Here is a 27,724-nt window from a genome sequence, read left to right as displayed (position 1 = left end):
AGGTTGCGAAGCTGCTTGCAGCCTCTGCAGCACCGGTTCGATCCCCAGCCACCGGGCGAGGGTCCCACATGGCGCACAGACCTCTCCTGCCACCCACTGCTCCCCTCAGCAGTGTACTTCGTCATTCTGCCTGTTCTGCTCTCCACTCTGGCTCTGGTGAATTCTCTCACCCGCCTGCGCTTCCGACTGTACCCAGTGCTTGTATAAATAAATAAATAAATCTTTAAAAAAATAATAATGACTTTTATTTCAGTCAGTCTACCTGTTGTGTTCCCCACTCTGTCTCTGGTAAATCCTCTCACCCCCCTGCGCCTCTAGCCTGTACCCCAGTTCTTGTATGCATAGAAACCAGTAATCCCCAAATTAGTCTGCTGATTAAATACTGCTTCAACAATTGATTTTTTTTTTTTTTTTTTTTTTTTTTTTTTCAGAAACTGACAACTGATTCTAAAATTTGTATGTAATTGTGAGGGAACTACAATAGCCAAATAATGTTAAGAAGTAAATAGGGGCCTCTCTGGTGGCCTAGGGTTAAGTCTCAGCACTGTCACCCCTATTTCCCAAGTTCAGTCCCCAGCCAAGGATCTAATCCACATATGGCACAGCACACCTCTCCTGTCTCACCTGCTGCTCCCCTTAGCAGTGTATTTCAGTAAATCCACCTGTTCTGCTCCCCACTCTATCGCTGGTGAATCCTCTCACCTCCCGTACGTCTGGCCAACACCCCAGTTCTTCTATGCAAAAAAAATAAATAAACAAAAGAAGTAAATAGGAGGACTTATACTTCCTGATTTCAAAACTTACAAAGCTATAATAATCAAATACCGTGGTACCGGCATTTGGCACAACATATAGATCAATGAAGTAGAATTGAGAAATAAGCCCAGAAATAAGCTCTTACATTTATGCTCACCAAGCTTGCAGCAAGAGTGCCAAGACAAAATAAGGAAAGAATTGTCTCTTCAACAGATAGTACTAGGACAACTGGATAGCCATACAAAGTGAGCCTCTTCCTCGCACCATTTACAAAAATTAATTCAGAGTGGACCATGGACCTAAGTGTAAGCATTAAAACTTCAAAATGTTGGAAGAAAATAGGAATAAGTCTTTATGACCTTGAGCTAGGCAATAGATCTCTAGATACGAAATCAAAAGCACAACTGTAAATGAAAAACAATTGGACTTCATCAGAGTAAAAACCTTGTGCTGCAAGTAGTAACATCAAGAAGGTGAAAAGACTCATTGAATAAAAAGACACCAATTTTAATTTATTTTTATTTGGTGTATTTATTTATTTTAAAGATTTATTCATTCATTCATTCATTCATTCATTTATACAAGCACTGGGTACAGTCAGAAGCACGGGAGGGTGAGAGAATTCACCAGAGCCAGAGCAGGGAGCAGAGCAGGCAGAAGGACCGAAGCACACTGCTAAGGGGAGCAGCGGGCGGCAGGAGAGGTCTGCGCGCCATGTGGGACCCTCCTCCGGTGGCCGGGGAGCAGCTGGGGATCGAACTGGCGCCGCAAAGGCTGCGGGCAGCTTCACAACCCAGCGCTCAACAGCTGCGCCACCAGGGAGGCCCTGGTGTATTTATTTTTAATTGAGGTAATATTGGGATACCCCCATCAGATATTACCACCCTAGTATACCCATCACCATTTCACCCATATTTTACCTCCATTGACCATTGTGCTTTTTTTCCTCTTTGTCCTATCCCCTCCCTGCAACAAGCCGATTTTTAAATGAACAAAGACAGTTCTAAATAGTTCTCTAAAGAAGATACACACTGAGCAATAAACACATGAAAAGATGCTCAACACCATTAATCATTATGGAAATGCAAATCCATTCCACAAGGAAACACTTCTTCACACCCACTAGGATGTCTATAATCAAAAAGAGACAATAGCCTGAGGGAAGTAACCAATTGCTGTACAAAAGTGAACAACTATATAAGAAAATAAATAAATTTAGAAAAAAATGGCAAGCATTGGGAAGATATGGCAAAACTGGAGCCCTCATACACTGTAGTAATGTGAGATAGCCATCTTTGGAAAATAGATGGACAGCTTCTCAAAATGTTAAACATAGGTTACCACTTGTCCCCAGAATTTGACTACTAAGTATATACCGAAGAGAAGTAGAAGCACGTTCACACAAAAACTTCTATTAGTGTTCTTATTATCATTCGTAATTAGCAAAAGGAATGAAATTTTTGTATATGCCTTAGATAGGGTAAGTGAGCCTTGAAGATAGGGTAAATGAAACAAACTAATCAGAAAAGAGCATGTCATATGAAGCACCCTGAGAAGGCAAATCCATAGTGACAATAAGTTAGGGGTTGTCTGCGGTTGAGAGTGAGGGGAAATGATTGACAGCTAATGGGTATAGGTTTTCTTTTTGGGTGATAATGTTCCAAAATTAGATTGCAGTGATGGTTACACAATTCTGTCTATACTAAAAAACTTTAAATTATACTTCACAAGGGTGAACTCTATGGTATGTAAATAAAGCTATTTTTTAAAAATCCAATGGGGAGGAGACCACTGCAGGAGCAAATTCCTCAAAATATGAAGGGGTTAACCCACAGAATAGGAGCCCTTGATTTTAATAGTCACCTAATCCCCATCTCGTGGATGAAGGAGCGAGTAGGGCTGGCAAGTTAGCCATGCTATCTGGAATGCGGTGTCACCCACTAGAGGGTCTTGTCTCCATAGGTGGGCTGCTAGGCTAATGCTGTCTCCTCTCTCTTGGCCAGGTGGTTGTCCATCAACCAGAGGCATGAGCTGGGTCCAAGCCATCCTGCTGACCCGGAGCTTCTCTCGGGGCTGGGGAGGCATTTGCAGGGCAGCCCTGTCTGGAACCTCTTTCTCTCAGGTAACCACCAGCTAGAAAGTCATTTGGATGGAAGGTGGCAGACAGACCTGGGATTTGTTCTCATGTCCTTCAGAATCCACCCAGTGAAGTTCTGTGAGGTCTGGGTTGGCCTGTCTGCTCTGAGAGCCCATTGAGCATGCTTTGTCCATCTTAAGAGGTATGAGGACCCACATTGGCTAGAGGGTTGAATTTGAAAATAAGGATGGATGAACTAAGTGGATTTGGATGCTGACTATAGGTAGTTTCTGCATCAACTTGTACAGAAGGGGGCAGAAAATTGAACTTTTATCTCTTACCCAAAGTCATCAGATGACCTAAGCTGATCTGGCCATAGTTAGCAAAACAATTATAGTGATAATGACTCCTTTAGTGAGCACTTACTCTCATAGTACATGTCCTGCACCATGCAGTTATTTACATTATAGTCATCCTTTGGGATCAGTGGGGCGTTGATTTTAGGACCCCCTCAGGGACCACAATCTAAGCATGCTCAAATCCCTTATATGAAGGGTTATAGTAGTTGCATAAACCTACACACATCATCCTGTATACTTTTTTTTTTAAGATTTATTTATTTATTTATACAAGCACTGGGTATAGTCAGAAGCGTGATAGGGTGAGAATTCACCAGAGACAGAGTGGGGAACAGAACAGGCAGACCGATGAAATACACTGCTGAGGGGAGCAGCGGGTGGCAAGAGAGATCTGTGCCCCATGTGGGACCCTTGCCCAGCAGCTGGGGATCAAACCGGCACTGCAGAGGCTGCGGGCAGCTTCGCAGCCCGGCGCTTAACCGCTGCACCACCAGGGGAAGCCCCATCCTGTATACTTTTAAATCATCTCTAGAGTACTTACAATATCTAATACAATGTAAATGCTATGTAAATAGTTGTTATACTGTATTGTTTAGGGGATAATAATAAGAAAAATGCCCATATATGTTCAGTACAGTCATTCTAGGCCATACATAGTATGGATTTTTAATCTGTGGCTGGTTGAATCCATGGAGGCAGAACCCAATTCAGAGGGCAGAATGTATTTTATTTGTGGTGTCTCTCCTGCTTTGGGGCATTCTAGAACCTCCTTTCTAATTTTTTCCCTATGTATATGCCACCTGTAGTATACCACACTTTTACTTTCAATTAACACTTTCTTTTAACATCATGTTATCTAAGCAGGACATGGAGTGACTGTTGGGAGTCAGCTGAGCAGAAAGTCTGAGGGCAGGACTTGAGTCTCAGCACTGCTATTTTGCAGTTGTGTGATACTTGTCATCCTCCTCACTTTTCTGAGTCTCAGTTTCCTTATCTGTAAAATGGGTACAGTAAGGGTTCTCCCCCAGTGGACAGTGTAAATATTAAATGAGCCTCATACTCAGAAGGTCCTAAACAATGCCTGGAACACAAGAATAATCAGTTGATAAAAAAACAAAAGGTAAAAAGAATATTTGGTAACTATTAGCTCTTACTAGCCATGTATTTTTAAAGATGCCTTATGTCTAACTACTCTAATTTAAACATTCATTTTAAATCAAAATAATACATTTGCTACTCTACCATTCAGAATAGGGGTCAGCAAACTATCATAAAGTGTCAGATAGTAAATATTTTTGGCTTTGCAGACCACAAGGTCTGTGTCACAACTGTGGCCAGGCATTGCTTAATGATGTTTCATTCAACAGCTGCATATGACTGTAGTTCCAAGAGGCTGTCCCAATGGCCTGAGTATGTAGGCTGTACTAGCTGTTTTGTTATTCTCTGTGACATTTGCACAATGATGAAATCACCTAATGATGGATTTCTCAGAACATATCCTCATCCTTGTTAAGTGTGGTATGACTATACTCAACTCTGCCAGTATAGTGTAATAGCAACCCCAGACCAGACATAATAAATGAGCATGACTGTGTTCCAATAAAACTTTAATAACAAAAGCACAAGGCTGGCAGGTTTTGTTACACAGACTGGTTTGCTGCCTCATATTCTAGAGGAAACTGGCCTGCTCCCAGCAGCATGCACTCGCCACTCCAGGAATGAGAGCTCCTGGACCCTTAGGAGGTGCCATCTAACAGATGGGGAAACTGAGACATGAAAGGTAAAGTAGGATGTGATAGGATACAATGAAGCCAAGACTGCCATTGACTACAAAACATGTTTTCTTTTTAAACTCAGTTCTTGAAATTTATCTTTCAATAGATCCCTCTCTTGTTTGGCCACCCCTTAACCTCCCTCTCTACAGGAAAGAGATGTTACCTGTTTATTGTATTTTCTTCCAGAGATATTTCACAGAAGCAAACAATACATATAAACCCAATTCTTGTTATTTAAAATAGTTGTGTCCTCCAAAGTTGCCACATACACTGAAATAGTAAAAACTGAATCATTGCTTCCAAGGGAAACAGGTATGTTCCTCTAAGCCCCTGGACACATTTCCGTCAGTACATACATAACTTTGTTATATGTGTTTTCTGTTTAGAGTCACTTTATTTAATATACATGGTTGACTCCTTAACATTAAACTCTCAACCAACAGCACTCATGTCTGAACAAAGCTTATCTATCACATGTATATTCCCTGTAGGGAACAGCAGGGAATATAGTAGTAGAAACACTACATTTTTGCATGTAGAAACACTACACAGTACTTACAGGCTATGCTTTCAACAGCAAAATCACCAACAAAAAGATGTGAACAATGTATACTGAATAAACTTCTAAAAGGACACTTATTGTCAGAATGAAAGCCAAAAATAAAAAGTCAGAGGGTCATCTCAACTGGAAACATCACCATTGGGTGACTCAAAGTTTTCAGTGCATTGTACTTGTCTGCAAATGACAGGGGAAGTACCATAAGCATGGATTTGGGGATTACAAATAAATTCCCCCAAGTAGGCCAATTCAAAACTATGGACTCTATAAATAATGAGGATCTACTGTATATACTTGTTTGGTTTTACACATATGGGAACCTACTTTGCACATTGTTTCACACCTTGCTTTTGCTTCCCTCCTCCCCCATTTAATAATATACTTTGGAGCTTATTTGGGATCACAAGAGACCCGCAGGGTACTTACAGTAGCAGTTGATCCTTGTCCATGTTCACAGCCATTTACTTAACCATTTCCTTGCTGATACACATTGGGGCCACTTCCACCACCACAATAGATGTTCTGATGTCATTTGGTGCAAATGTGTTTATAGCTGTCAGATTTAAATATCCAGATGCAGAAAGGTATGTGATTGTCACATAGGGAATATTGCCAAATTGGCTCAACAAGGGTTTTTACCATTGTTTTCTCACACTTTTCGTAATGGTGCCAGGTTTGCGTTTGGAACTATAGCATCCCAGTTCATTGGAGATCCTAAGTGTTACCCATAGGCACCTTTCCCTGGAAGGAGCCAGCCTGGCAGACCCCAGGGGCCTTGGGAGGTGCCAGACTCCAGCAGTGGTTTTCTGTCCCTAGGTGTCTTTCCAGATCCTGCGGAGCCTCCACTGCAGCACAGCCGCTCATAACTCTGACTCATCACTGGTCCCGCATCCCCCTGAACCCCCTCAGAGGCCTGCCAAGGCACTGGCACCCCACGAGGAACTGTTTAGGCAGGCACCTGATAGGGTGCGAGACAAGGCAAGCTTTTTGCAGGCTGTGCAGAACTTTGGGCAGCACAATGTCCACAAACGGGGCCATGTTGACTTCATCTACCTGGCCCTCCGCAAGATGCGCGAGTACGGCGTGGAGCGGGACCTGGCTGTCTACAACCTGCTGCTTGACATCTTCCCCAAGGAGGTCTTCCGGCCACGCAGCATCTTCCAGAGGATGTTCATCCACTACCCCCGGCAGCAGGAGTGTGGGATTGCTGTACTGGAACAGATGGAGAACCACGGTGGGGCCAGCAGGCCTGCTAGGGTGGTAGAGGGGGCTGCTGTCTTGCTCCTTCTCCTGCTCTCTCTCAATATCTCTGTCATGTCTATGCTGTCTACCTCAGAATTTTCCTTTCTTATTGTCTCAGATTCTGTTCTCCCTCTCTACCATCAATCTCCTGACTTCAGTTCTCTCTGTCTCTGATTCCTTCCATGTGTCCCCACCCTCTACTCAGCTACATCTTTTGTCTTACCTTTTCCCCTCTGCCCAGCACAGGGGTGATGCCCAACAAGGAGACAGAATTCCTGCTGATTCAGATATTTGGACGCAGAAGTTACCCCATGCTCAAGTTCGTGCGCATGAAGCTGTGGTTCTCCCGATTCAAGAACATCAACCCGTTCCCTGTGCCCCGGGACCTGCCCCAGGACCCTGTGGATCTGGCCAGGTTGGGCCTGCAGCACATAGAGCCCAACCTTAGTGCCAGGGTCACCATATACCAGGTATCCACTCCTGTCCACACCCTTGGCTATCACCCTGATTGATTTTGGTGAGACAGACTATGATTCCCATACCTCAAATGCCATGCCCCTTACTTCTCATCAGTTTGACCTCTGACTGCTGCTCCTACCCCTCTCCTCATACTATATTCCAGGCATCTCCCTGCCTTTCTATTTCTTTTTTTTTTAAAAAAAGATTTATTTATTTATACATATAAAAACTGGGGTACAGGCCAGAGTTTTAGGGAGTGAGAAGATTCACCAGAGACAAAGTGGGGAACAGAATAGGCAGATCAATTGAAACACACTGCTGAGGGGAGCATCGGGCGAGTCAGTAGAGGTCTGCAGCGCCATGTGGGTCACCTCCCTGGCTGGGGATCGAACTTGTGCTGTAGTGGCTGAGGTGAGCTTCATAGGTTGCGTCTTAACCCCTTGCACGACCAGGGAAGCCCCCCTTTCTGTTTCTTGAGCATCCCTGTGCTCTCTGTTCTCTGCCAAAAGCACTCTCTCCCAGGGACCTAAGTTCCTTAGGTCTCAACTCCACCTTGACCACCCTGTACTGAGCACAGCTGCTCATTCACAGTTTCCCTGTGTCTCCCAAGGCCCCACATAGTCTGGTACAAAGCTGACCCTTAGCAGTTCTTTCTTGAATGACTAAACAAAATATTCCACCACCTCACAGCTTTTGTTCCAAACATCCATCAAGAAAATTGTCCATGGGGCCTCCCCGGTGGCGCAGCGGTTAAGTGCTGGGTTGCGAAGCTGCCCGCAGCCTCTGCAGCACCGGTTCAATCCCTGGCCACCGGGCGAGGGTCCCACATGGTGTGCAGACCTCTCCTGCCACCCGCTGCTCCCCTCAGCAGTGTACTTCGGTCCTTCTGCCTGCTCTGCTCCCGGCTCTGGCTCTGGTGAATTCTCTCACCCTCCCGCGCTTCTGTCTGTACCCAGTGCTTATATAAATAAATAAATAAATCTTAAAAAAAAAAGAGAGAGAGAGAGAGAATTGTCCGTAGCAGTTGGCACTGCAGTGAAAGATTGGTGACAAAGCCAACCCCAGATAACATACAATTTCCCTCCAAGCCACTAGTGCTGACATATAGAAGCCCTGGGAATACAGGACCCAAGAAGGGGTATGGGGCATGGAGGGCTTCTTGGAAGAGATAAGGGTAAGAAAGGGCCAAGCAGGACAGGAGAGGCAAGAAGAGCATTCCACGTAAGAGAGCTGTTGTGTGGGTCAGGTTCAAAGGATGCCAGGAGTCATAGATGTTAACAGGGCTTCCTTTGGAAGGACATTGGGTTAAAGAGCTTGGTTTTTAATCTGTTGGTTAGAGAGAGTTGGTAGGTTTTAAGTGGAGGGATGGGGTACCAGTCATGTTTCTGGAAGGATTTGTGCTTTAGAAAGTGCTATCTAGTGTCTGTGTGGATAGTGGTTCGATGAGTTGAGGGCAGAGGACAAAGGCGCTAGGGTGACTATAGTGTCCAGGTGAAAGAGGACAGATTTGGCCTGGAACTCATTGCAGAGGGGCGCAGCTTCAAAGTAATTTCTTCATTTTTTAAAGTAATACATTAGAAAAGCCAACAGTACATGATGGCACACAGTGATGAGCTCTCTCCCACACTGAATCTTTAGCTCCCAGTCTCCCTCCCCAGTGGTGACTACTTCCCTGTCTACTTACAGAGAGATCCAGTGCATTTGTAAGCATATATATCCTTTTTTCTTCTTTTTGCCTATGAAGAAGGCCCTCAAATGTCTTTTCTTAATAAAAGTTGGTAAGAAGAAAACATTTGCTTTCTAGCCAGGGCCACCATCTGTGTGGCGTTTGCATATTCTCCCCATGTCCATTTGGGTTTTCTCCAGACCCTCAGTTTCCTCCCACATCCCAAAGATGTGTGTGCGCAGTTCACTGGCATGTCTAGTTAGAGTGTGTGTATGTGCACACTTGTGTGTGCACATGTGCACCTGCAGGTACATACACGCACAGTATTCACCGTTCCATGGAACACTGTCCTGCCCAGGGTTGAGTCCCACCTGTACCCTGAGCTGCCAGGATAATCTTCAGCCACCTGCGACCCTGAACTAGAAGAAGTGAGCTAGAAAATGAAAGAATGGCCCAACATTTCTATAAGAGTGTTTGTTTTGGGTCTGTCTTTAGAAGTCTAGTGATTATGTTCTATGAACTTAAGTCTTTTTTATATTAATTACCTTGTGGTCAAGTTGGTTTCATTCTGCATGGTTTTGCTTAAAGTCATAGTCCAAGAACCTGTCCACAGGGGACTCGGGACTGAGGACTTATTGAATATCCTTTGAATTGTTTGCCCTCTCATGAAAAGTACATACAGAAAGGTTGAAAACATGGTTAAGGTGTTTGTCTACACTAACCAAAATTTAGAAGGGAAACCCTCCAAGTACCCCCATCAAGAGAATTGTCCATGGCAATTGGCATTTCAGTGAGATTGTTGACAAAAGCCAATGAAAAGGTAAAGCAAGCACAGTGGTTCAGTAAGCTACCTTAGGTGTGAGAGAAGGGGGGAAAATGAATTGCATATTTATTTGCCCATTTTCACAAAAATAAACACTGAAAAGATAAGTCAAAAATGGTAAAAATTATCTCTGGGAATTGGTGGAGATAGGGGAAAGAGAGATCAGGAATGGAGAAGAAACATCTATTTTTTTATGGGTTGGCATTTAAACTCTGTAAATATTTATTGTTTTTAAATATACCAAAAATGAGGGAAGAAAGCACCAAACTGAAAACAAATAGATGTGGCTAGAGATCTAATTGATAACATAACTTCCAAGTTACTGTCACCCAACTTCCCAGCCTTAGTGGCATGTACTTTAGGAATAAACAAAATCTGCAGAGGGCCTCCCTGGTGGTTCAAGGGGTTAAAGCACCACACTATGAAGCAATCCGCAGCCTCAGCAGCATGAGTTCCATCCCCCGTCAGCCAAGGAGCAATCCACATGGTGAGGCAGACATCTCCTGTCTCATCCGCTGCTCCCCTCAGCAGTGTATTTCAGTCAGTCTGCCTGTTCTCTTCTCATTGTCTCTGGTGAATCCTCTCACCCCCCGCATCTCTGGCCTGCACCCCAGCTCTTGTGTACATAAATAAATCTTAAAAAAAAAAAAACTTAAAAAAAAAATCTGCAGAGAAATCCTAACCTTAATCGTCTAGTGTGATGGTTAGAGTAACAGGAATAGAATTTCTGTGTATTGATGGATGAGACAAATAAGTAAATGTATTACTGCTGACAGGAACAAAAGAAAAAGGGATATATAGTTAAATTTAAAAAAAAAACTGCATAATTTTCAATTTTCAATTAAAAATCAGGATATATTGTCCAGTATTTTACTGGGCCCAAGAGCAAAACTACTTTTATTCCCCGCTAAAATACATACTTTTAGAAAAGTTTCTTCCATGGCAGAGTACTATAAACATATTCCAAGCCTCACTTGTTGCTGTTTTTACTAAATAAATGACTGGCAGCACATTTTGTGTCAGTACCCTTTGACCCATCTCAATTCTTTCTAACTTGAAAGGATGGACAGTATTGTGTTTGAGTCACCATCTTGCTGACATTTCTTTTTTTTTTTAAGGATTTATTTATTTAAGCATACAAGAGCTGGGGTACAGGCCAGAGATGGGGGTGGGGAGGTGAGAGGTTTCACCAGAGACAGAGTGGGGAACGGAACAAGTAGACCGACCAAAGTACTCTGCTGAGGGGAGCAGCGGGCGATTCAGGAGAGGTCTGCTGCGCCATGTGGGTTGCTCCCTGGCCAGCCGGGGATCAAACTCGTGCTGCAGAGGCCACAGATTGCTTCATAGTGTGGTGCTCAACCCCTTGTGCCACCAGAGAGGCCCCATTCACTGACATTTCAGTCAGAGTATGTGCATTTTTTAAAGTTAAATTTCTTTTTTTTTTTTTTTTTTGTTTTTTATATATCCAGAAGAAAAGAAGAGAGAAGTTGCACAGACACAAGAGGGCAGAAAGAGCTGTTCATTTAGTTTTTAGAATCACATCTAGAGTACAAATTTTTTTTTTATTAATTTTTTTATTTTTGCATAGGACTGGGGCCAGAGAATTCACCAGAGATAGAGTGGGGAGCAAAACAGGCAGATCCACCAAAATACACTGCTGAGGGGAGCAGTGGGTGCGACAGGAGAGGTCTGCTGTACCATGTGGGTTGGCTCCCTGGCCGGGGATTGAACTCGTGCTGCAGTGGCTGCTGACAGCCTGATAGCCTGACAGCACTGAGACTTCAACCCCTGTGCCACCAGGGAGACCCCCTAGAGTGTAAATGTTTTGTGGGTTTTTTTTTTTTAAAGCTTTATTTATTTACTTATTTATACAAGCACTGGGTATAGTCGGAAGCGCGGGAGGGTGAGAGAATTCACCAGAGCCAGAGCGGAGAGCAGAACAGGCAGACTGATGAAATACAATGCTGAGGGGAGCAGTGGGCGCGGCAGGAGAGGTCTGCGCGCCATGTGTGAACCTCACCGGTGGCCAGGGATCGAACCGGCCCTGCAGAGGCTGCAGGCAGCTTCGCAGCCCAGTGCTCAACTGCTGCACCACCGGAGAGGCCCTAGAGTATCAATGTTAAAAGATACACAAGGGTTTTCCTTTTCTCCCTGCCTGTTCCCCAGAGGGAAATTTGATTCTTGTGTCTCCTGGAATACTCTGTGCATGTGAAATTACTTTCCTTTTTTAATTTCACAAGCACAAGCATTTACTATGTGCTGGACACTGTTCCAACCTTTCTAGAACCATATGAAATTATTTATTCTCACTTTGCAACTGGAGATACTGAAGCACACAGTTATAGGGACATGACCAAGGCCACGTGATGTGTGGCAGAGCTGGACTTTAAGGCAGGGGGCAAACTCCAGGGTTCCTTCCCTGGGAGCATCATAACTGGGGGCAGCTGTTATGAACTTAACAGAAGGAGATGGGCTTGGATGACAGGCGAGCCAAAAGGGGCCCTGAATTTGTTGGATCACCCTTCACTGCTTCTTTCTCCCAGCTCCACTGTAGGGGCTGGGCCAAAAACCTTCATCCCTGCTCTTCCCACAGATGCCTTCATCCAAAGACTCAACAGGTGCCTTGGACCCCACCAAGCCACACATCCTGGGTAAGGCCCTACACATGAGGCAACAGGTTTCTCACTGGACCTACTGGGTGGGTTCCCTGGGCCTTTGGAGAGTCCCTCAGCCAGGTCCCATCACACCCCTGACATGCATGTCTCCATACCAGGAATCCAGAGTCCTGATCAGCAGGCAGCTCTGGCCTGTCATGACCCAGCCCGGCCCATCTTCGTGGAGGGCCCCTTCACCTTGTGGCTTCGGGACAAATGCATCTATTACCACATACTCAGAGCTGACTTGCTTCCCCCGGAGGAGAGGGTAAGGGCCCAAATTACTAGTGGAGGGTTGGGAGGGGGGCTCACATTGCCAGAGGTCTCATGTGAGAGCTCAGAGGTACAGGATGGGGGAAGAAGTAGCTTCTGGTGGGATGGGTTCATCAGGTGACTGCAAGACCTTAGGCCTCTGACCCTACCTGCAACCTTCCTCCTTGAGGCAGAAAGTGGAAGAGATTCCTGAGGAATGGAACCTCTACTACCCAATGCAGCTGGACTTGGACTATGAGCGGAGCGGCTGGGATGATTACGAGTTTGACACTGATGAAGGTAAAGCTGGGATAGGCAGGACTCCAAACACTGCACAGGACGATATGAGGCCTCAGGCTGAGACTTCGCTCAGCTACCATACACATACCCAGCAGAAGTCCAAGTGTAGACACACACACATAAACACACACCCCTCCTCATGTGTCCTCTAAGGACTCCAAGCCTGTCATTTCCTCCATCACACATTTATGGAGCACCTCTGTGCTGGCTTCTGGGTGTGGCCAGTATAGACCAGTCCCTGCCCTTAGGCAGCTCCAGCCAATTTGGGGGAGGAGGGATCAAGTAAGTTACATTATTGGGGTCCCAGGGGAAGAACACACAACAGAGCTTCAGTTAGGGAGTAGGGAAGACTTCCTGGTAGAATTTTGAAGGACCAGGAAGCATCATCTAGGTGAAGAGTGCAGTGCACAGTCCAGGCAGAGGGGATAATTTGTGTAAAGGCTTACACACACAGGAGACCCAAAGGGAGCCTCAAGAGGTGTGGACATTGGTGGGGGGGGGGTCGGAGTTGCTCCAGCACCCAATGCACAAACTTTGAGGGTGCATCTCTCTCAACAGTGGAAGAAGGCCCTGTCTTTGCCATATGCATAGCGGGTGCCCATGACCAGGCCACACTGGCCAAGTGGATCCAGGGCCTGCAAGAGACTAATCCAGCCCTGGCCCAGATCCCGGTAGTCTTCCGCCTGGGAGGGTCCATAGGAGAGCTCCTGGCGCCCTCCCCAGGGCTAGAGGAGCCACCCCTGTCACCTCCTGAAGGCCAGAAAGAAGAGGAAGACAGCGACGGAGGCAGGGCCAGAGCGGAGTCTGAGTGGTCTAAGGGACAGAGGCTGTGAACTAGTGTGAAAGCATGAGATGACCTTTGGATGTACAGCAAATAAAGGCTTTCCCGCTTGGGGCTGTTTTCCCTCCTCTCTGACAGTGTGGTAACCTGTTGTCACATCTTTCCAAGGGACCTTCACGTGTCCGGCACTGACAGGTCAGACCCTGGCCTTTCTTCTGCCTTCAACTGACAGCTCCCATCCTTCCTTGTCAATCCCAGCAGGCCTTCAGGATAAAGGCGCCGAGGTGGGCCGCGCCCCCTCCCCCCGGGTTATTCTGCTATTTCTTTACCGGGTCTTGCCTCGATCTTTCAGCTCCTCCCTCCGTCTCTGCGAAGTTAGAAACAAAAGGAAAAGAGTTGGTTGTTGCACAAGCTTGTTGCGCGCATGCGCCATTTTCCCCACCGGTTCACTTTTTTTGGCGCCGCAGGGCAGTGAGAGTCCACGAAAAATCTCTCTGCGGCGCGGAAGATGCGCGCCACTTCCGGTCGGGCTCCTAACAACGGGGGAGGCTGGTAACCAGGGAGGGGGGGATGGCGGAGCGGGCGCCGGAGCCTGAGGCGGAGGCGGAGGCGGGCGCAGGCGGGGAGGCGGCGGCTGAGGAGGGCGCGGCGGGCCGCAAGGCGCGGGGCCGACCGCGGCTCACAGAGTCGGACCGGGCCCGGCGGCGCCTCGAGTCCCGGAAGAAGTACGACGTGCGGCGCGTGTACCTGGGTGAGGCGCACGGGCCCTGGGTGGATTTGCGGCGCCGCAGCGGCTGGAGCGACGCCAAACTCGCTGCCTACCTCATCTCGCTGGAGCGCGGCCAGCGTAGCGGCCGCCACGGGTGAGGGGGCCCAGCCTGTGGGAGGGAAGGAGCAAGGGAGGAGACGCCCCCATCCCCCGCTGGGCCTGGTTCCGCCCCCGAGGCCTCAGGCCCCGCCCACGGCACCTGCGAGCCACGCCCACTGCCCGGGCTGCCGCCCTGGGTCTCTGACTGCAGTTCTGGGACCTGCCTAGCTCTCGGCCCCGCCTCCCGTCGCTCCGACTGCCCAATCCTAACATGCACCCAGCCTCTCGGCCCGCCTCTCGAGCTCCTGGCCCTGCCCGCTAGAGCTCCGGCTACCCAATCCTGTTACGGGCCCCATCTCCAACCGTTGTAACTGCCCAATGCCTGGACGGCCCGCCACGCCTCCTGAGGCCTCCGCTGAGATTGCGCCCCCGCTGGCCCCTAGGATCTCAAAGGCCCCATCTTTTGAAACCCCTCATTGTCACCTGGAACTGACTGGATACATTTGGAACACCCAGCCCTATCCCTCTTGAGGTTACGGTGCCCAACCTGGGATTGTGCGTAGTCCCATTCCCACAACCTAGGCCCCTCATACTCCGAGGACCCCTCACAATCCAAGCCGCATTCCCTTAAACCTCTTGGGGAGCACTCAACCGAGGGAGCCTTCGCAGAGTCTGGATCTTGCAAATGAGCAGTGTGAATGGTTGATGTGATTATTAAATGAATTAAATGGCAGGAAGGGCTTAATACAGTCTCTGGTATATAGTGAGCACTCGGTATTAGCTGTTGTGATGATGTTTGTTTTCTTTCACAAGCAGTGCTGTGACAGAATCCTTGCTCTGCCCTGGCTTTTACTTGCACACATATGCATGTTTCTCTGGAGGACATGTCAGGAATCAACCCAACCCTGCTGAATTGTACCTATCCTCTCCCCAGAGTTGCAGGCCAGTTTATATTCTTAAGAGCATGGCAGGGAATACTGGATGCTAAAAAAACCTTGAAGTCAATCTCCCATTATTAGTTTCTGATTCAGTTAGATTGAGTGGTTTTGCAGACACTGTATTTTTTTTTCTGCAACGCTCACAGGGAGATTTGATGTGGAGTTGAGAACCATTGACCAGAGGGAGCCCTGGAGGTTCCTAAGCCGAAAGTGGCATTTGTGCAAGTTTGCTTTGACTGAGCTGGAGTTCTGTGTGCCTGTTGGATTAGGGCAGGGAAACTAAGACAACTCAGACAGGCAAAAACCTTGCCCCAGGACACATGGCTAGTCAAGAAAATGCACTAACCTGAGTGAGGAGTCTCCTGTGAGAAGTGGGCATGAACAGAGAGATAGGGGCTCAATTACTTCATTTGTCCAGTTATTTATAACCTGTTTTCTACCTGGATGGATTTCAGTTCAAGAACTGTATAAAATCGAAAGAAAAAATAAAAAAAAAACAGCACTCATAGTGGACCAGGGTCAATGCTGCTGGATTGAAGCAGAAGTCACAGGGAACAAGAGCAGTTTTGTGGTCTGGGGAAGTAAAAACATGACCAGAACAGTTCAAGAGACCTGGAATGGAAAATGGATTGTAAATTTGCCTCAGAGCTCCCAAGCATCCAGTGAGAAAGGGATATAAATGGTTAATAATGGAATTTCCAGTGTCCTTTCATTCTGTCAAAAAGCAGATCCTGCTTACTGAAAAAGCAAAACAGAAAGATGAGTTTATTGCAACGATATCAGCTTGCAAGCTGGGAAACTCAAACTATGGGAGTTCCTGTTTGCTCAGACTACAAGATTATTGTGAGATAAATATGGGTTATTTTGGTCATTTAGCTGATTTGGTTGCCTGGAGGTCTGTTTTCCTCTTTGGGTCCGGGTAGCTGAGTGAGGGGAATAAGTAAACCCAGAAATGGCATGAACAGACTTGACATTTAGGGACTGGCTGGCATCCTCTGCTGATCTCTGAGAAGAGTTGTAGGTACCTGTTAGATGAGGTAAAGTTTCATTCTTCTTTATGTGTCTGCATTGGCCATCTTAATTTTGTCCCTGAAATAGATGAATGCATTTTAGTTTGGCTCTACAGTTCATTTGTTTGGGAATGTTTATTGAGTACCTACTGTGAGCCAGACACTGCTATAGATGCTGAGGGTATGACCATGAATGAAACAAAACTTACTATCTCGTGGAGCTGACCTTTTAAGAGGACAGAAGGGAATCACTTATATAAGGGCTCATCTACTACAGACAAGAAACATAATAAATTAGTTACGTAGTGTTTGAGAGAATGAGAGGGACTTTGAAACAGGAAAAGAAGAATCAGGAGTCTGTCATTTAAATAGGGTGGCAGGGTGGGCCACAGTGAGAACAGAGCATTTGAGTAAAGACCTGAAGGGAGGCCAGGGTGAGCCATACAGACATCTGGAGAGAAGTGTGTAAGGAATGAGGTGCAAAGGCCTGAGGCAGAACCCTTCCTGTGTACATAGCACAGCAAGAAGGCTGTGCAGCTGGAACACAATTAGTGAGGAAGAGGAATAGGAGAAGAAAAGGATAACTAGGTGACAGGTCAGGCATATGAGAGATACCCCGGGTTTGGGCCTGAACATCTAGAAAGCTGTAATTGCTGTCAACTGAGAAGGGCCAGATTGGGAAGCAAGATGACAGCTTGCATGTGAGTTGTTTATGAGACCCTATGTGGGATGACAGGGAGGAGGGGGGGCAATAGGAAGAGGTCCAGCTGGGAGGTCTGAATGTGGGGATCACAGGGCACTGATGACAGGTGATCAAGAGGGCCAAGGGGATATGGTTAGGTGGAGTGTATAGGTCAGAGGCAGTTGGGGAGACAAAGGAGAAGCAGGTAAAGGTGGCATCCTGGAGGCTGGGGGAAGACTATAGGGGTCCATTATGGCAAAGCAGAGCAAGGCGGCCATACAGGGCAGTTTGTGGAATAGTGGAGAAAAACCCTGACTGGAGAGTAGCTCTAGGGAGCCCGAAAAGAGGTCATGGAGCGCAAGATTGTAGACAATTTAGGCAAAAAAAATGGGGTAAAAGTGGGAAGGGAATGAGTTCAGGGTCATCTTAATCCAAGATGGAAGAAATAATAGTGAGTTTAAATGCTGGGAAGCATGATCGAGTGCAAAGCACAGTAGAGAGTGAGGGAGAGTTGTTGGGGCACCATTTCAGGGGTGGGCACTAAAAAGAAAGTGAAGTCAGGTTCTGGATAAGCTCCTGCAACTGTCCAAAAACACTGGTGGCTACTGTGAGGCGTCCTGGAGGAGGGAAGCAGTTTAAGGGAGAAAGGACTGCATGAGATTCAGAACATCAGCAGGTAACATGACCTTGTTTAATCCCCACAGTGACTGGAAGGCACTGCTTTTATTCCCACTTCATAGCTGAAGAAACTGAGGTTTACAGGGGATCAGACCTGCTTGAAGTCACAGCCAGTTGATAGCACAGATGAGATTTTAACTGCTGACATTCCAAACAGGTCAGCCATGGCAAGGCCATGAGTAGGTGGACTTGGCCACGGGCATTTTGACTTGCTTGGGGTGAGCCTCTGGGAAGGGTAGGGCCATGGAAGGGGATAGGTGAGGGGCAGTGGCACCCTGGACAGAGTCTGAGGCAGGAGGGACTGAGGATCCCCAAGGAGCTGTCCTGGGACCAGACTTGTGGTGTGGTTGCTGAGAGTTGTTATCAGATCAGGTAGGGGTCAGATGGGGTGGATGGTGTTACTGAAAGTAACCCGGATTTGCTGTCGGGATATTTGTGGCAAGAAGGTGTTTGTTCCCAGTCAACCCAGTGAGGAAGTGTTCAAAGCCTAGGGCCCATATAGCTTTGATAATCACAGCAACAATCACTATCACTTGCCGAGTGATTTCTAAGTGCCGATGGCTGCACCAAGCTCCCTGCAATGCACATAATTTCATGCCAACCCAATGTGGAAGGCACTATTATGATCCCATGCTGCAGATGGGGAAATTGAGGCACAGGAAGGCAGGGACACTATCCCAGGAGAAGAGGAAGAGCTCTGGGAAGAGCTTGCTACTATGACATAGAAGAGGAGGGACAGAGAAGCAGTCAGAATGGGGTGGGCAGATCAAGAAGCATGGTGACAAAACGTGCCTGAATACTACACGTTTCTGTGGGTCCGGAGTTTGGCACACTGTACCTTGGTTCTCCACGGAGGGTCTGATGAGGTGAGTCAAGGTATCAGCCAGCTGCATTTTTTTCTGAACTGGGGAAGGTCTGCTTCCAGACCTCCTTGAAGTGTTGGCAGAATCTGTTTCCCTGTTGCTGTGGGACCAGGTGCCACTATCATGTCCTGACCTCAGCATAGGCCCTCTGGTTTCTGACTTCAGCAGGGACCAAGCTCAGTGACAGAGTCCCTTGATTAGGCCAGGCCTATGTCAGCAATTCCCTCTTGATTAAATATTAGTCACCTAGTCACAGAGGTATACCATCTTAGTCACAGATGTGCCCTACTCATGGAGGAAGGGTTTACAGGGTGTGTGCCCCTAACGGTGGGAATCTCAGGATTCTCTATATTACACTGACTTTCCAGATCCCTCCTCTGACCTCTCCACTCTCTGGCCATGGGTGACCTCACCCCTCTTAGCCTCAGTCTTCCCCTGTGGGAGGTGGGTGATAATACTACAAGGGCTGGTTTCAGTGGAGGAGAGAACCCAAGTAAAGTGCTGGAAATAGAAGGAAATAGTCCAGGAAATAGAAGCTAAAACAGCCCAGGAGCAGGGGGAGCAATAGGTGGAGCTGCTGCATTATCTCATTATTCCTCACTGCCTCTCTGTTACAGGAAGCCTTGGGAGCAAGTCCCCAAAAAGCCAAAGCGGAAGAAAAGTAAGTGGAACTGCAGCCAGGGGAAGGGGAGGGGCTTCTGTCAGAGTAAGTGACTCTGACGTTTGTTCCCTGGATTGCTGGTTATCACAGGGATCATTTGTATGGGATGCTGTGTGAGACGAGACAGGCCCAGCCCTCCTTGTGGATAGACAGGACACATAGGAGAAGGCACATGGTGGGGAAAGTTGGTGGGATAAACCTGTGTCCTGTGGGGTGCTCTCATCATCCCCTCTCACACAGAAAGATACTAGGCCCAGGGTTGCCTCCCTTCCCCAGGCTTCACAGCTGGAAGGTGAAAGGGCCAGTTCCAGTGGTTTACATTCCTGTCTGGAGCATGGAAGTCAGAAGAGGCAACCGGACATTTCAGGTGCCAGGCTAGAGGGGAGCTGATCTGGCAGTCACAGTAGAGACCTGGAGCACCTCCCTCCTGCCTATTTCACTCAGGCCATGACCTCTGAGCTCTAGAACTGTGCTCTTGACTGTGCTCTTCAGTGTTCCCTTTCTCACAGTTCTTAGAGGCATGAACCAAGCTAACTCTGTGATCCCCAAATCCCAGAGGGACAGAGAGTGAGATAAGAAGGCTGAAGAGGTGGCTGCTGGTGTTTCTGTTGTGCCATGGTCATCACTAGATTGGAAATCCTGGGCACCTAGGCCTGAGGACCATTCCTGGGCCCCTTCCCACCCCTCAGCCTAGAAGATCAGGGGCACACTTTCCTCCCACTCAGCCACAGGACCAGGGTCTTCATGCATTTCACAGATGTCATTTTGGTATAGTGTCTCCAGCCCCATTCTGTGCCTCCAGTGTATTCATTCCCTCTTTTCTACCTGGCAGCTCTCAGAGAATAAGGATCTTTCTTCTACCTTAACCGTAAGGGGCAGGTAAAGTTCAGAGAAACCAAGTCACTTGTCTGGAACCACCCAGCTAGGAAGTGGCAGATCTAGGATTTGAACCCAGGCTGTCTGACTTCACCTGACAACATTCGCTCATCTAGCAAACATTCACTGAGCACCTACTCTGTTCCAGGCCCTGGGTAGCACCAGGGATATAGGGGCAGCCCAGATAAACATTCCTGCCATTCTAGTGGGGAGACAGACAAGAAACATGGAAACAAATACCACAGACAGTATCTAGATGCCACCTGGGGAAAACAGATAGCAAGTCATATCAGCTAGAGTGACTGAGGGAAGCAGGTGGTGGCTGACTACAGGAAAGACAAGTGAAGGGAAGACTGGAGTGGCTGTGTAAAGGCCCAGAGACAAGACCAACAGGAAGAAACCAAGTGGCTGAAGTGGACTGATTAAGGGGAAGAACAGAGGTGAAGGTGACAGGTGATCTGGCAGAACACAGGGGCCTTATGGACCCACAAGTTCTCAGGGAGAACTTAGGCTTTTACCTTCAGTGAGGTGGGAGCCTTGGTAGATTCTGAACAGAGATGTAACCAAACTCAGGTGTGTACAGGTGCCCTCTGTCAGCCCTGAGGGGATAGATTGTAGGAAGCATAAACTATGGGGGACAAAGGAGGCTAGCAGGGACACTAGGGCCAAGGGACTGAGCTGGTTCAGGCCAGAGATGTTGAAGAGGATGATTTGAATAATAAGCAGCCAACAACTATTATACACCTACTGTGTTCCCGGGTTTGACCTAACTCTGCCAGCCAGCGAGGCATCTCTATCTGTAGGGTGCATCTCACCAATCTGAGTCTCAGTTGCTTCCCCTGGACAGAACTCAGGCGAGTGCCTCAAGCTCCAGGAGCCATAAGGCCAGGATGGCTGCCCTGGGGACCAAACACTGCCCAACACACTTGCCTGACCTGTGTGCAGGGCGGCGGCGCAACGTGAACTGCCTGAAGAATGTGGTGATCTGGTATGAGGACCATAAGCACCGCTGCCCCTATGAGCCACACCTTGCTGAGCTGGACCCCACCTTTGGCCTATACACCACAGCAGTGTGGCAGTGCGAGGCTGGTCACCGCTATTTCCAAGATCTGCATTCACCATTGAAGCCACTCAGCGACTCAGACCCAGACAGTGACAAAGGTGAGTCCTCTGGGTGAGGGCACACAGGGGCCTCGGGTGTCAGATGAGTTGGCCTGGGCTCCCTGCCTCCTGGACCTTACCAATCTTAGACCAGTATTGCAAACATCACAGTGACTAGAATGGCATGGGCACTGGCTTCAGGCCAGAAATGGAGGCCGTTGCATTTTATGGAGGGACAGGTGAAGCACTGAGTGATTTGCCCATCTTGACAAAGCCAGTGACAGGCTGAGTTGGGCTAAGGTCTGGAAACCTGGCTCAGCAGGTTTGCATCCTCCATTCTTGGTTCTGGGTCTTTCTCTCCCATTCCATTCTCTCTTCCTCTGTCTCTCCTAGCTTTCTTTGCTCTTTCCTTCTGGTTCTCCTTTCTCCCATTCTCTGCTCTTGAGCTCTGTCACGACCCCTCCCTATCTCATTTGTTTTCTGTGTTTCTTCCTCTCTGTCCCTCTCTCTTCTGTCTCCTCCCTCTACCCTGCCTCCCCCTCTATCTCCTAGTCCCCCTTCAATTGTTCCTTTTCCATCTCCCTCTCTTTCCTTATCTTCCCTTTCCCCTGCGTCATCCTGCCCTCCCCATCTCTCACTGTGCCTGCCCCTCTCTTCCTATACCATGTTGGTCACACACATAGGCTGGCTGCCTGCTGAGCACTGGAAGGGAATCAGTTACTAAGGCCCAGTTGGCCCTGCTGGGGTAGCAGAAGTGACACTGTAGGTGGTGAGGGGCTGCCTGCCCACCTCAGACACTTGGCATCAGCCTGGAAAAAAAAGTGTGGGGCATGCTGCCAGGTGTCCTGCCAGGGCTGAGGGTGGGGTCACTCACAGGGGCTGAAACTGAGTTGGCAGGCATCTTGAAGCAGGTGGCATCCCAGCTGGCCTAGGGGAAGCCGTGGGTGAGAAGTGTTCCGGGTAGGCACCCTGGCCAAAGGGCAACCCATGATGAGTCACCAGGCTCCCAGCCATCCTGCCCTGTGCCCCAGTCCACGTGCCACCATATACTAGAACCTAATACCCTGGAAGTAACATGACTGATTCTTCTGGCGATGCATCAGTCTGGATGGGGGTAGCACCCAGAGGAGCCCCCCTTACACCCCAAAGCAACTTTGACAATAATGGCTGCTGGACCTGGGCTCTCTGTGATGAGCACTGGAATCAGTTAGCCCAGTCTGTTGTGAGCACTGGGGGCCTGGGAGGGAGTGACTTGTCCTTATCCTTGCCCTCTTCCCAGGCAGCACCCTTACCAATTCTTTTCCTGGAGCAGCACTGCTGCCTTTCACAGTGATGCACCTCCTGCAGGGACTCTGGGTGTACAGCTTTTGTTGTTAGCATTCTTATCATCTGGAGTGAAGTCCACTGTAATCTTACAGCTGGACCCTGCAAGCAGGGACCCACATCAATACCACAGCTATGTTCCCAACTCACTAGCTGACTGCCACCTTCCTCAGGATGGAGTCAGGAGGCTCAACCCACTCTGCAGATGACAAGATGTTAGGAGGAGGAGCCAACCCTCCCCATCCCACCTCTGCTGCCACCCCAGTACCCTGAGTCAGGGATAGGGCATTATGATAATTTATAAGAACAGGAAACATTGACAGGGTGCTTTCTGAAAATTGGTGGTGTCCTGAGCCTTGTTAAATACCTTATAAATACCTCTACTCATTAAATATTGCAAACATCCCCTGAGATAGGTCCCATGTTATTCCCCACAGATAGCTCATATAAGCTGTGCTCACACAACTAGAAGAGTGGGCACCAGGGCCCCCCACCTGAGGCAGTCTGGCTCCAGATCCTCTGGGGGTGTAGGACACTTAATCTCCAGACAGTGTGTCCCAGCTGGGTCACAAGTATGTAACTTAAGGGATCATCATTCATTTTTCCTGTCCCCTGTACCACACTGTGTGTAGATATTTGCACCAAACACCTGGACGAGGTGTGACCATCATGGCCTTGGTTTGAGTCATTGCAAGTGTGTGCTCACTGTATACCAGTCAGCCTCCTGTGCACTGGGGGCTGTGCATAGGGACCCCTATCCTTATGGAGTTTATGATCTATAAAGGGAGTAGGCAGTAAACAAGATAAGATATCAAGTACACTGGAAGGTAGTATTTGGGGTGGAGATAAAAGAAATGGAAAGAAAGCTGCTTTTTTGCGATAAGGTGGTCAAGGAAGCAGATGGGACTAGAGCATGAGTCATATAAATTCTTGAACAGTGAGATGCCATGTGTTTCAGGGCTGGTGAAACAGTATTGGGGGGGTGGACAAGGCATGGTAGCTGTACACCCCACTCCCATACCTTACCTCTATATTTCCCATCTGACTTTTGCTGAGTTATATCCTTTATAATAAAACTGTAATTGGAATTAGAGCACTTTCTTGGCTCCTGTGAGTTGTTCTAGCAAATTATTTGACCCTGAGGAGGGAGTTTTGGGCACCCCCAATTTATAGCCACATGTACAAGTAGCCTCGGAGATGTGGCTGGCATCCGATGTGGGGGATCTGAACTGAACTGAATTGAATTATCCAACATTTGCTGATGTCAAGAATCGGGGTAGTTGACATACAAGGGCTGGCCAAGACCCTGGGGTGAGTAGCTCACTACAGCCCCGGGGAGCCTTCCAAGCCCTAAGAGCAAAAGAAGCTAAGAAAGAGCCATGAGGGAGACCCAGGAAACCAGAGTGTGGGTCCAGAGGCTGAGACCTCTGAGAAAAGGAGGACATCAGAGTGGGTGGGGGCTGAGAAATGAATGCTGTTTGTGATATCAATGGGGGTCGTACCTCCCAGCCCCTGGTGGGCTCTTCGACAAATACCAGCTGCTGCCACCACTATCATAACCATCCCCTTTCCTCTGTCACCACAGTGGGCAATGGCCTGGTGGCCGGCAGCTCCGACTCATCCAGCTCTGGTTCCGGCTCGGACTCTGAAGAGCCCTCTGATGGCCAGTCAGCTAAGGTGACAGTGGCAGCAGCAGCAGCAGCAGTTACCCCCACCAGCCCAGCAGGCAGCAGCGGGCTTATCACTCAGGAGGGCATGCACATACCATTTGATGTCCACCACGTGGAAAGTCTGGCGGAGCAGGGCACCCCACTCTGCCCCAACTCAGTGGGCAGTGGGCCTGAAGCCCTAGAGACAGTGGTGTGTGTGCCAGTACCTGTGCAAGTGGGCCCCGGCTCCAGCACTCTGTTTGAAAACATGCCCCAGGAAGCACTGGGCGAGGTGGTGGCCAGCTGTCCCATGCCAGGCATGGTGCCTGGCTCACAGGTGATCATCATTGCGGGCCCTGGTTATGATGCTCTCACAGCCGAGGGCATCCACCTCAACATGGCAGCAGGCAGTGGTGCCCCCAGCAGTGGCCTGGGCAACGAGGTACCCTGCACCATGATGGAGGGCGTGGCAGCCTACACCCAGACAGAGCCTGAGGGCAGCCAGCCCAGCACCATGGACCCCACCACCATGGCAGGCATCGAGACCAAGAAAGGTCTGGAGGGTCGTGCTGATCCTGGGGGGCTACTGTGACCTCTGGCAGGGGCTGGAGTGGGACCTGGGATGGAGGGAGGGCAAGGCATGGCCCTGGAAACCCCCACGGACACCCACCCTGTGTCCCTGCCCCGTAGAGAAGGAGGACCTGTACATGCTCAAGAAGGAGGAAAAGGAGGAGGCGGTGGCCCCAGAGCTGGCAGAGCTGACGGCAATGGTGCCTGAGAGCACTGAGCCTGAGACCTTGGCCAATGGGGAGGAGCTGGATGGTAACGACATGTCAGCCATCATCTACGAGATCCCCAAGGAGCCGGAGAAGTGGGTGCCAGGGCAGATGGGGGTGGGGTTAACAAACAGTCCACAGGCATCTGCCTAGTGTGACAGCCCCAACGCCACGGGCCCCTTCCCCTCCAGGAGGCGGCGAAGCAAGCGATCGAGGGTGATGGACGCTGATGGCCTGCTTGAGATGTTCCACTGTCCCTACGAGGGCTGCAGCCAGGTCTATGTGGCCCTCAGCAGTTTCCAGGTGAGGCCAGCACCCCAGTGGGCAAGGCAGGCCTGCTTGTGCGTCTGGCTACCTGTGACAAGTGTCTGAGCCTGGTGGCTCATGGAGGGCCCCATCCAATCATGCCAAGCACTGCCTGGCATGCCTTCCAAGTGTCCCCTTGACCCCAGTCTACCTCAGCACCTTCTCCCAAATCCTGCCTCAGCCACAGGGAGACAGGCGTCACCTAACTGCCCTCCCAACCAACCAGACCTTAGCACACCCAAGGTGGCTCCCCACACAATCTTTTCTGGACCAGGTACTCAACTCAGGAAGCCCCTCCACTAGGGGTAGACTAGAGGATGGTGGGTCCCCAAGGGCAAAGATAGGGTCTTGTCATCCCTGTACTGGGCACAGGAGATGGCACCAGGAGTCCTTTGAACTTGCCAAGTCATGTTTTTATTAAGCATGTATTGAGGGCCCCAGACTAGTGCTGGGCCCTGGCACAATGCTCAATAAGTTAATGAATAAAAGGGGAAGAGAACAAATGACTAAATGACCCTCTCCAGACCCTGAGGATGATAGCCATGTGGCAAAAAGCTGCTCTGAGGCTGACAGCCATGGAATCCAATCCCAAGCATTCTCCTACCCCACCTATGAGACACACCAAGCCACTGAGCCTCGGGAACTTCCATGTCCCCATCTCTAAACTGGGCTAATGACTGACCCCTTCACAGGGTGATAACAGAGTTGTCAGATACCCCAACCCTGCTATAGTAGGTGCTCAATCAAGTGCTGCTTGATCCCAGTTGTACCCCTGGGTCCCAGCTGGGAGCTGGGGAGTCCCTCCCAAGAGCAAGGGCACCTCATTTTCTGCCTCCCAGCTGTCCTGGGATGTGTCCCTGGCCTGTAAAGCCCTTGAGTGGGTCCACAGCACATACAGCCCCACTCCTGCCCCTCTTACCCTCAGAACCATGTCAACCTCGTGCATCGAAAAGGGAAGACCAAAGTGTGCCCTCACCCTGGCTGTGGCAAGAAGTTCTATTTATCCAACCACCTGCGACGGCACATGATCATCCACTCAGGTCAGGAGCAGCATGGGACTGGCATTGCCAGCGAGGGCCCAGGGTCACAGGCCTGGGAACCAAGGCTGGGGCAGTCAGGGTGAAGTCTGGACACCCAGTCCCAGACACATGACAGCCCCTCTCAAAGCCAAGGCAGAGGAGGCACATTAAAACCGCCCTAGATGGACAGGGTGTGGGTGTGGGCTTGGGAGAGAGCCACCCATGTTTCTTCTGCTCCCAGCTCCTTGACTTAAAAGAGGAAGCTGATACCTGTGTCCAGCAGGAGGATATGGCTAAAGATTTTTTTTGAGAGGTGGAAACTTAAGGATTTTATGTGAAATTGCACCAAGTATTGGGGACCAATTCAGACCTATCTTGACAGTTTGCACCTACGTCCTTCAGGAACCCAAACTCAAATTCCAGCTCCCCAAATCTCATGCCAGGCTTTGAACCGCCCTTCATATTAGCTGAGGTTGTGGTGTTTGGGCCACCTGCTCCTAGGGGTCTGCAAGACTCTAATCTGGTGTCTGCATTGCATCAGTAACCCCACCTCTCCCTCCTAAAGCAGTGTCCTCAGCCTCCACCCCTCCTTCTCTTCCAGGTGTCCGTGAATTTACCTGTGAAACCTGTGGGAAGTCCTTCAAGAGGAAGAACCATCTGGAGGTACACCGGCGAACGCATACTGGCGAGACACCCCTGCAGTAAGTGCCTGACTTCCCAAGAGGGTTTGGGAGGGAGGGGATCCTGGCCTGGAGCCTCAGAGGACAGATCCCTTGGGCAGGCTCCACCCCAGGAGTCTCCTTTACCCAATTCCAAGAGTGCTCCCACCCCAGATAGCGCCTGCCCCCTCCTAGGTGCCCCTCCCACTCTGACCCTGCCCTCCCTCCTACCCTGGTGCCACCTACTGCTCCCCACAGATGTGAGATCTGTGGCTACCAATGCCGACAACGTGCATCACTCAACTGGCACATGAAGAAGCACACAGCAGAGGTGCAGTACAACTTCACTTGTGAGCGCTGCGGGAAGCGCTTTGAGAAGCTGGACAGCGTCAAGTTCCACACGCTGAAAAGCCACCCAGACCACAAGCCTGCCTGACCCACCAGACCACTGACCACCCCTATTTATTCGTCTGCTTGGACACCAAGCCCAAGCCTACCAAGTCTGGGACAGCTATGGCGGCCCGCTGGAACCACTGGTGGGAAGTAGGCGCCCTTACCCCACCTCAGGGCAGGTTCCCCCCCTTACCCGCCCTTTCTGTGGAACTGACACCTGGGGCAGCGCTGCTGGAACTGTGTCAAGAGAGCAGAGCAATATTAAAGATCAGGAAAGGA

General features: G+C 49.2%; 2 protein-coding genes across 8 annotated transcripts in view; both read left to right on the top strand.

The window, feature by feature from the left end:
• Nucleotides 1-19,338, top strand: part of ECSIT (ECSIT signaling integrator) — a 24,206-nt gene extending 4,868 nt beyond the window's left edge. For all 7 annotated transcript variants that reach the window (XM_037505890.2, XM_037505887.2, XM_037505888.2 and 4 more), the window contains 8 exons: nucleotides 2,760-2,878; nucleotides 6,343-6,760; nucleotides 7,015-7,238; nucleotides 12,310-12,367; nucleotides 12,490-12,638; nucleotides 12,817-12,922; nucleotides 13,481-13,987; nucleotides 19,300-19,338. In XM_037505890.2, the coding sequence (XP_037361787.1) occupies nucleotides 2,783-2,878; nucleotides 6,343-6,760; nucleotides 7,015-7,238; nucleotides 12,310-12,367; nucleotides 12,490-12,638; nucleotides 12,817-12,922; nucleotides 13,481-13,755 (1,326 nt within the window). In that variant the 5' untranslated portion in view covers nucleotides 2,760-2,782 and the 3' untranslated portion in view covers nucleotides 13,756-13,987; nucleotides 19,300-19,338. The remainder of the gene's footprint in view (nucleotides 1-2,759; nucleotides 2,879-6,342; nucleotides 6,761-7,014; nucleotides 7,239-12,309; nucleotides 12,368-12,489; nucleotides 12,639-12,816; nucleotides 12,923-13,480; nucleotides 13,988-19,299) is intronic.
• ZNF653 (zinc finger protein 653) lies at nucleotides 14,220-27,724 on the top strand. The gene is made up of 9 exons (XM_037505882.2): nucleotides 14,220-14,566; nucleotides 19,300-19,343; nucleotides 21,165-21,380; nucleotides 24,229-24,846; nucleotides 24,983-25,163; nucleotides 25,260-25,371; nucleotides 26,300-26,414; nucleotides 26,995-27,094; nucleotides 27,311-27,724. The coding sequence occupies exons 1-9, from the start codon at nucleotides 14,274-14,276 to the stop codon at nucleotides 27,486-27,488; spliced, it is 1,857 nt and encodes a 618-aa protein (XP_037361779.1). The 5' UTR covers nucleotides 14,220-14,273; the 3' UTR covers nucleotides 27,489-27,724.

Source organism: Talpa occidentalis, unplaced genomic scaffold, assembly GCF_014898055.3.
Source record: "Talpa occidentalis isolate TD23 unplaced genomic scaffold, MPIMG_talOcc4v2.1 talOcc4.12, whole genome shotgun sequence".
Classification (NCBI taxonomy): Eukaryota; Metazoa; Chordata; class Mammalia; order Eulipotyphla; family Talpidae; genus Talpa; species Talpa occidentalis.
The sequence above is the reverse complement of the archived record's forward strand: the minus strand, read 5'-3'. Positions and strand labels throughout refer to the sequence as shown.

Coding starts and splice junctions, on each gene's coding strand:
- ZNF653 (XM_037505882.2), top strand. CDS start 14,274: ATGGCGGAGCGGGCGCCGGAGCCTGAGGCGGAGGCGGAGGCGGGCGCA. Junction 14,567..19,299: donor CAGCGTAGCGGCCGCCACGG/GTGAGGGGGCCC, acceptor TCTCTGTTACAG/GAAGCCTTGGGAGCAAGTCC. Junction 19,344..21,164: donor AAAGCCAAAGCGGAAGAAAA/GTAAGTGGAACT, acceptor ACCTGTGTGCAG/GGCGGCGGCGCAACGTGAAC.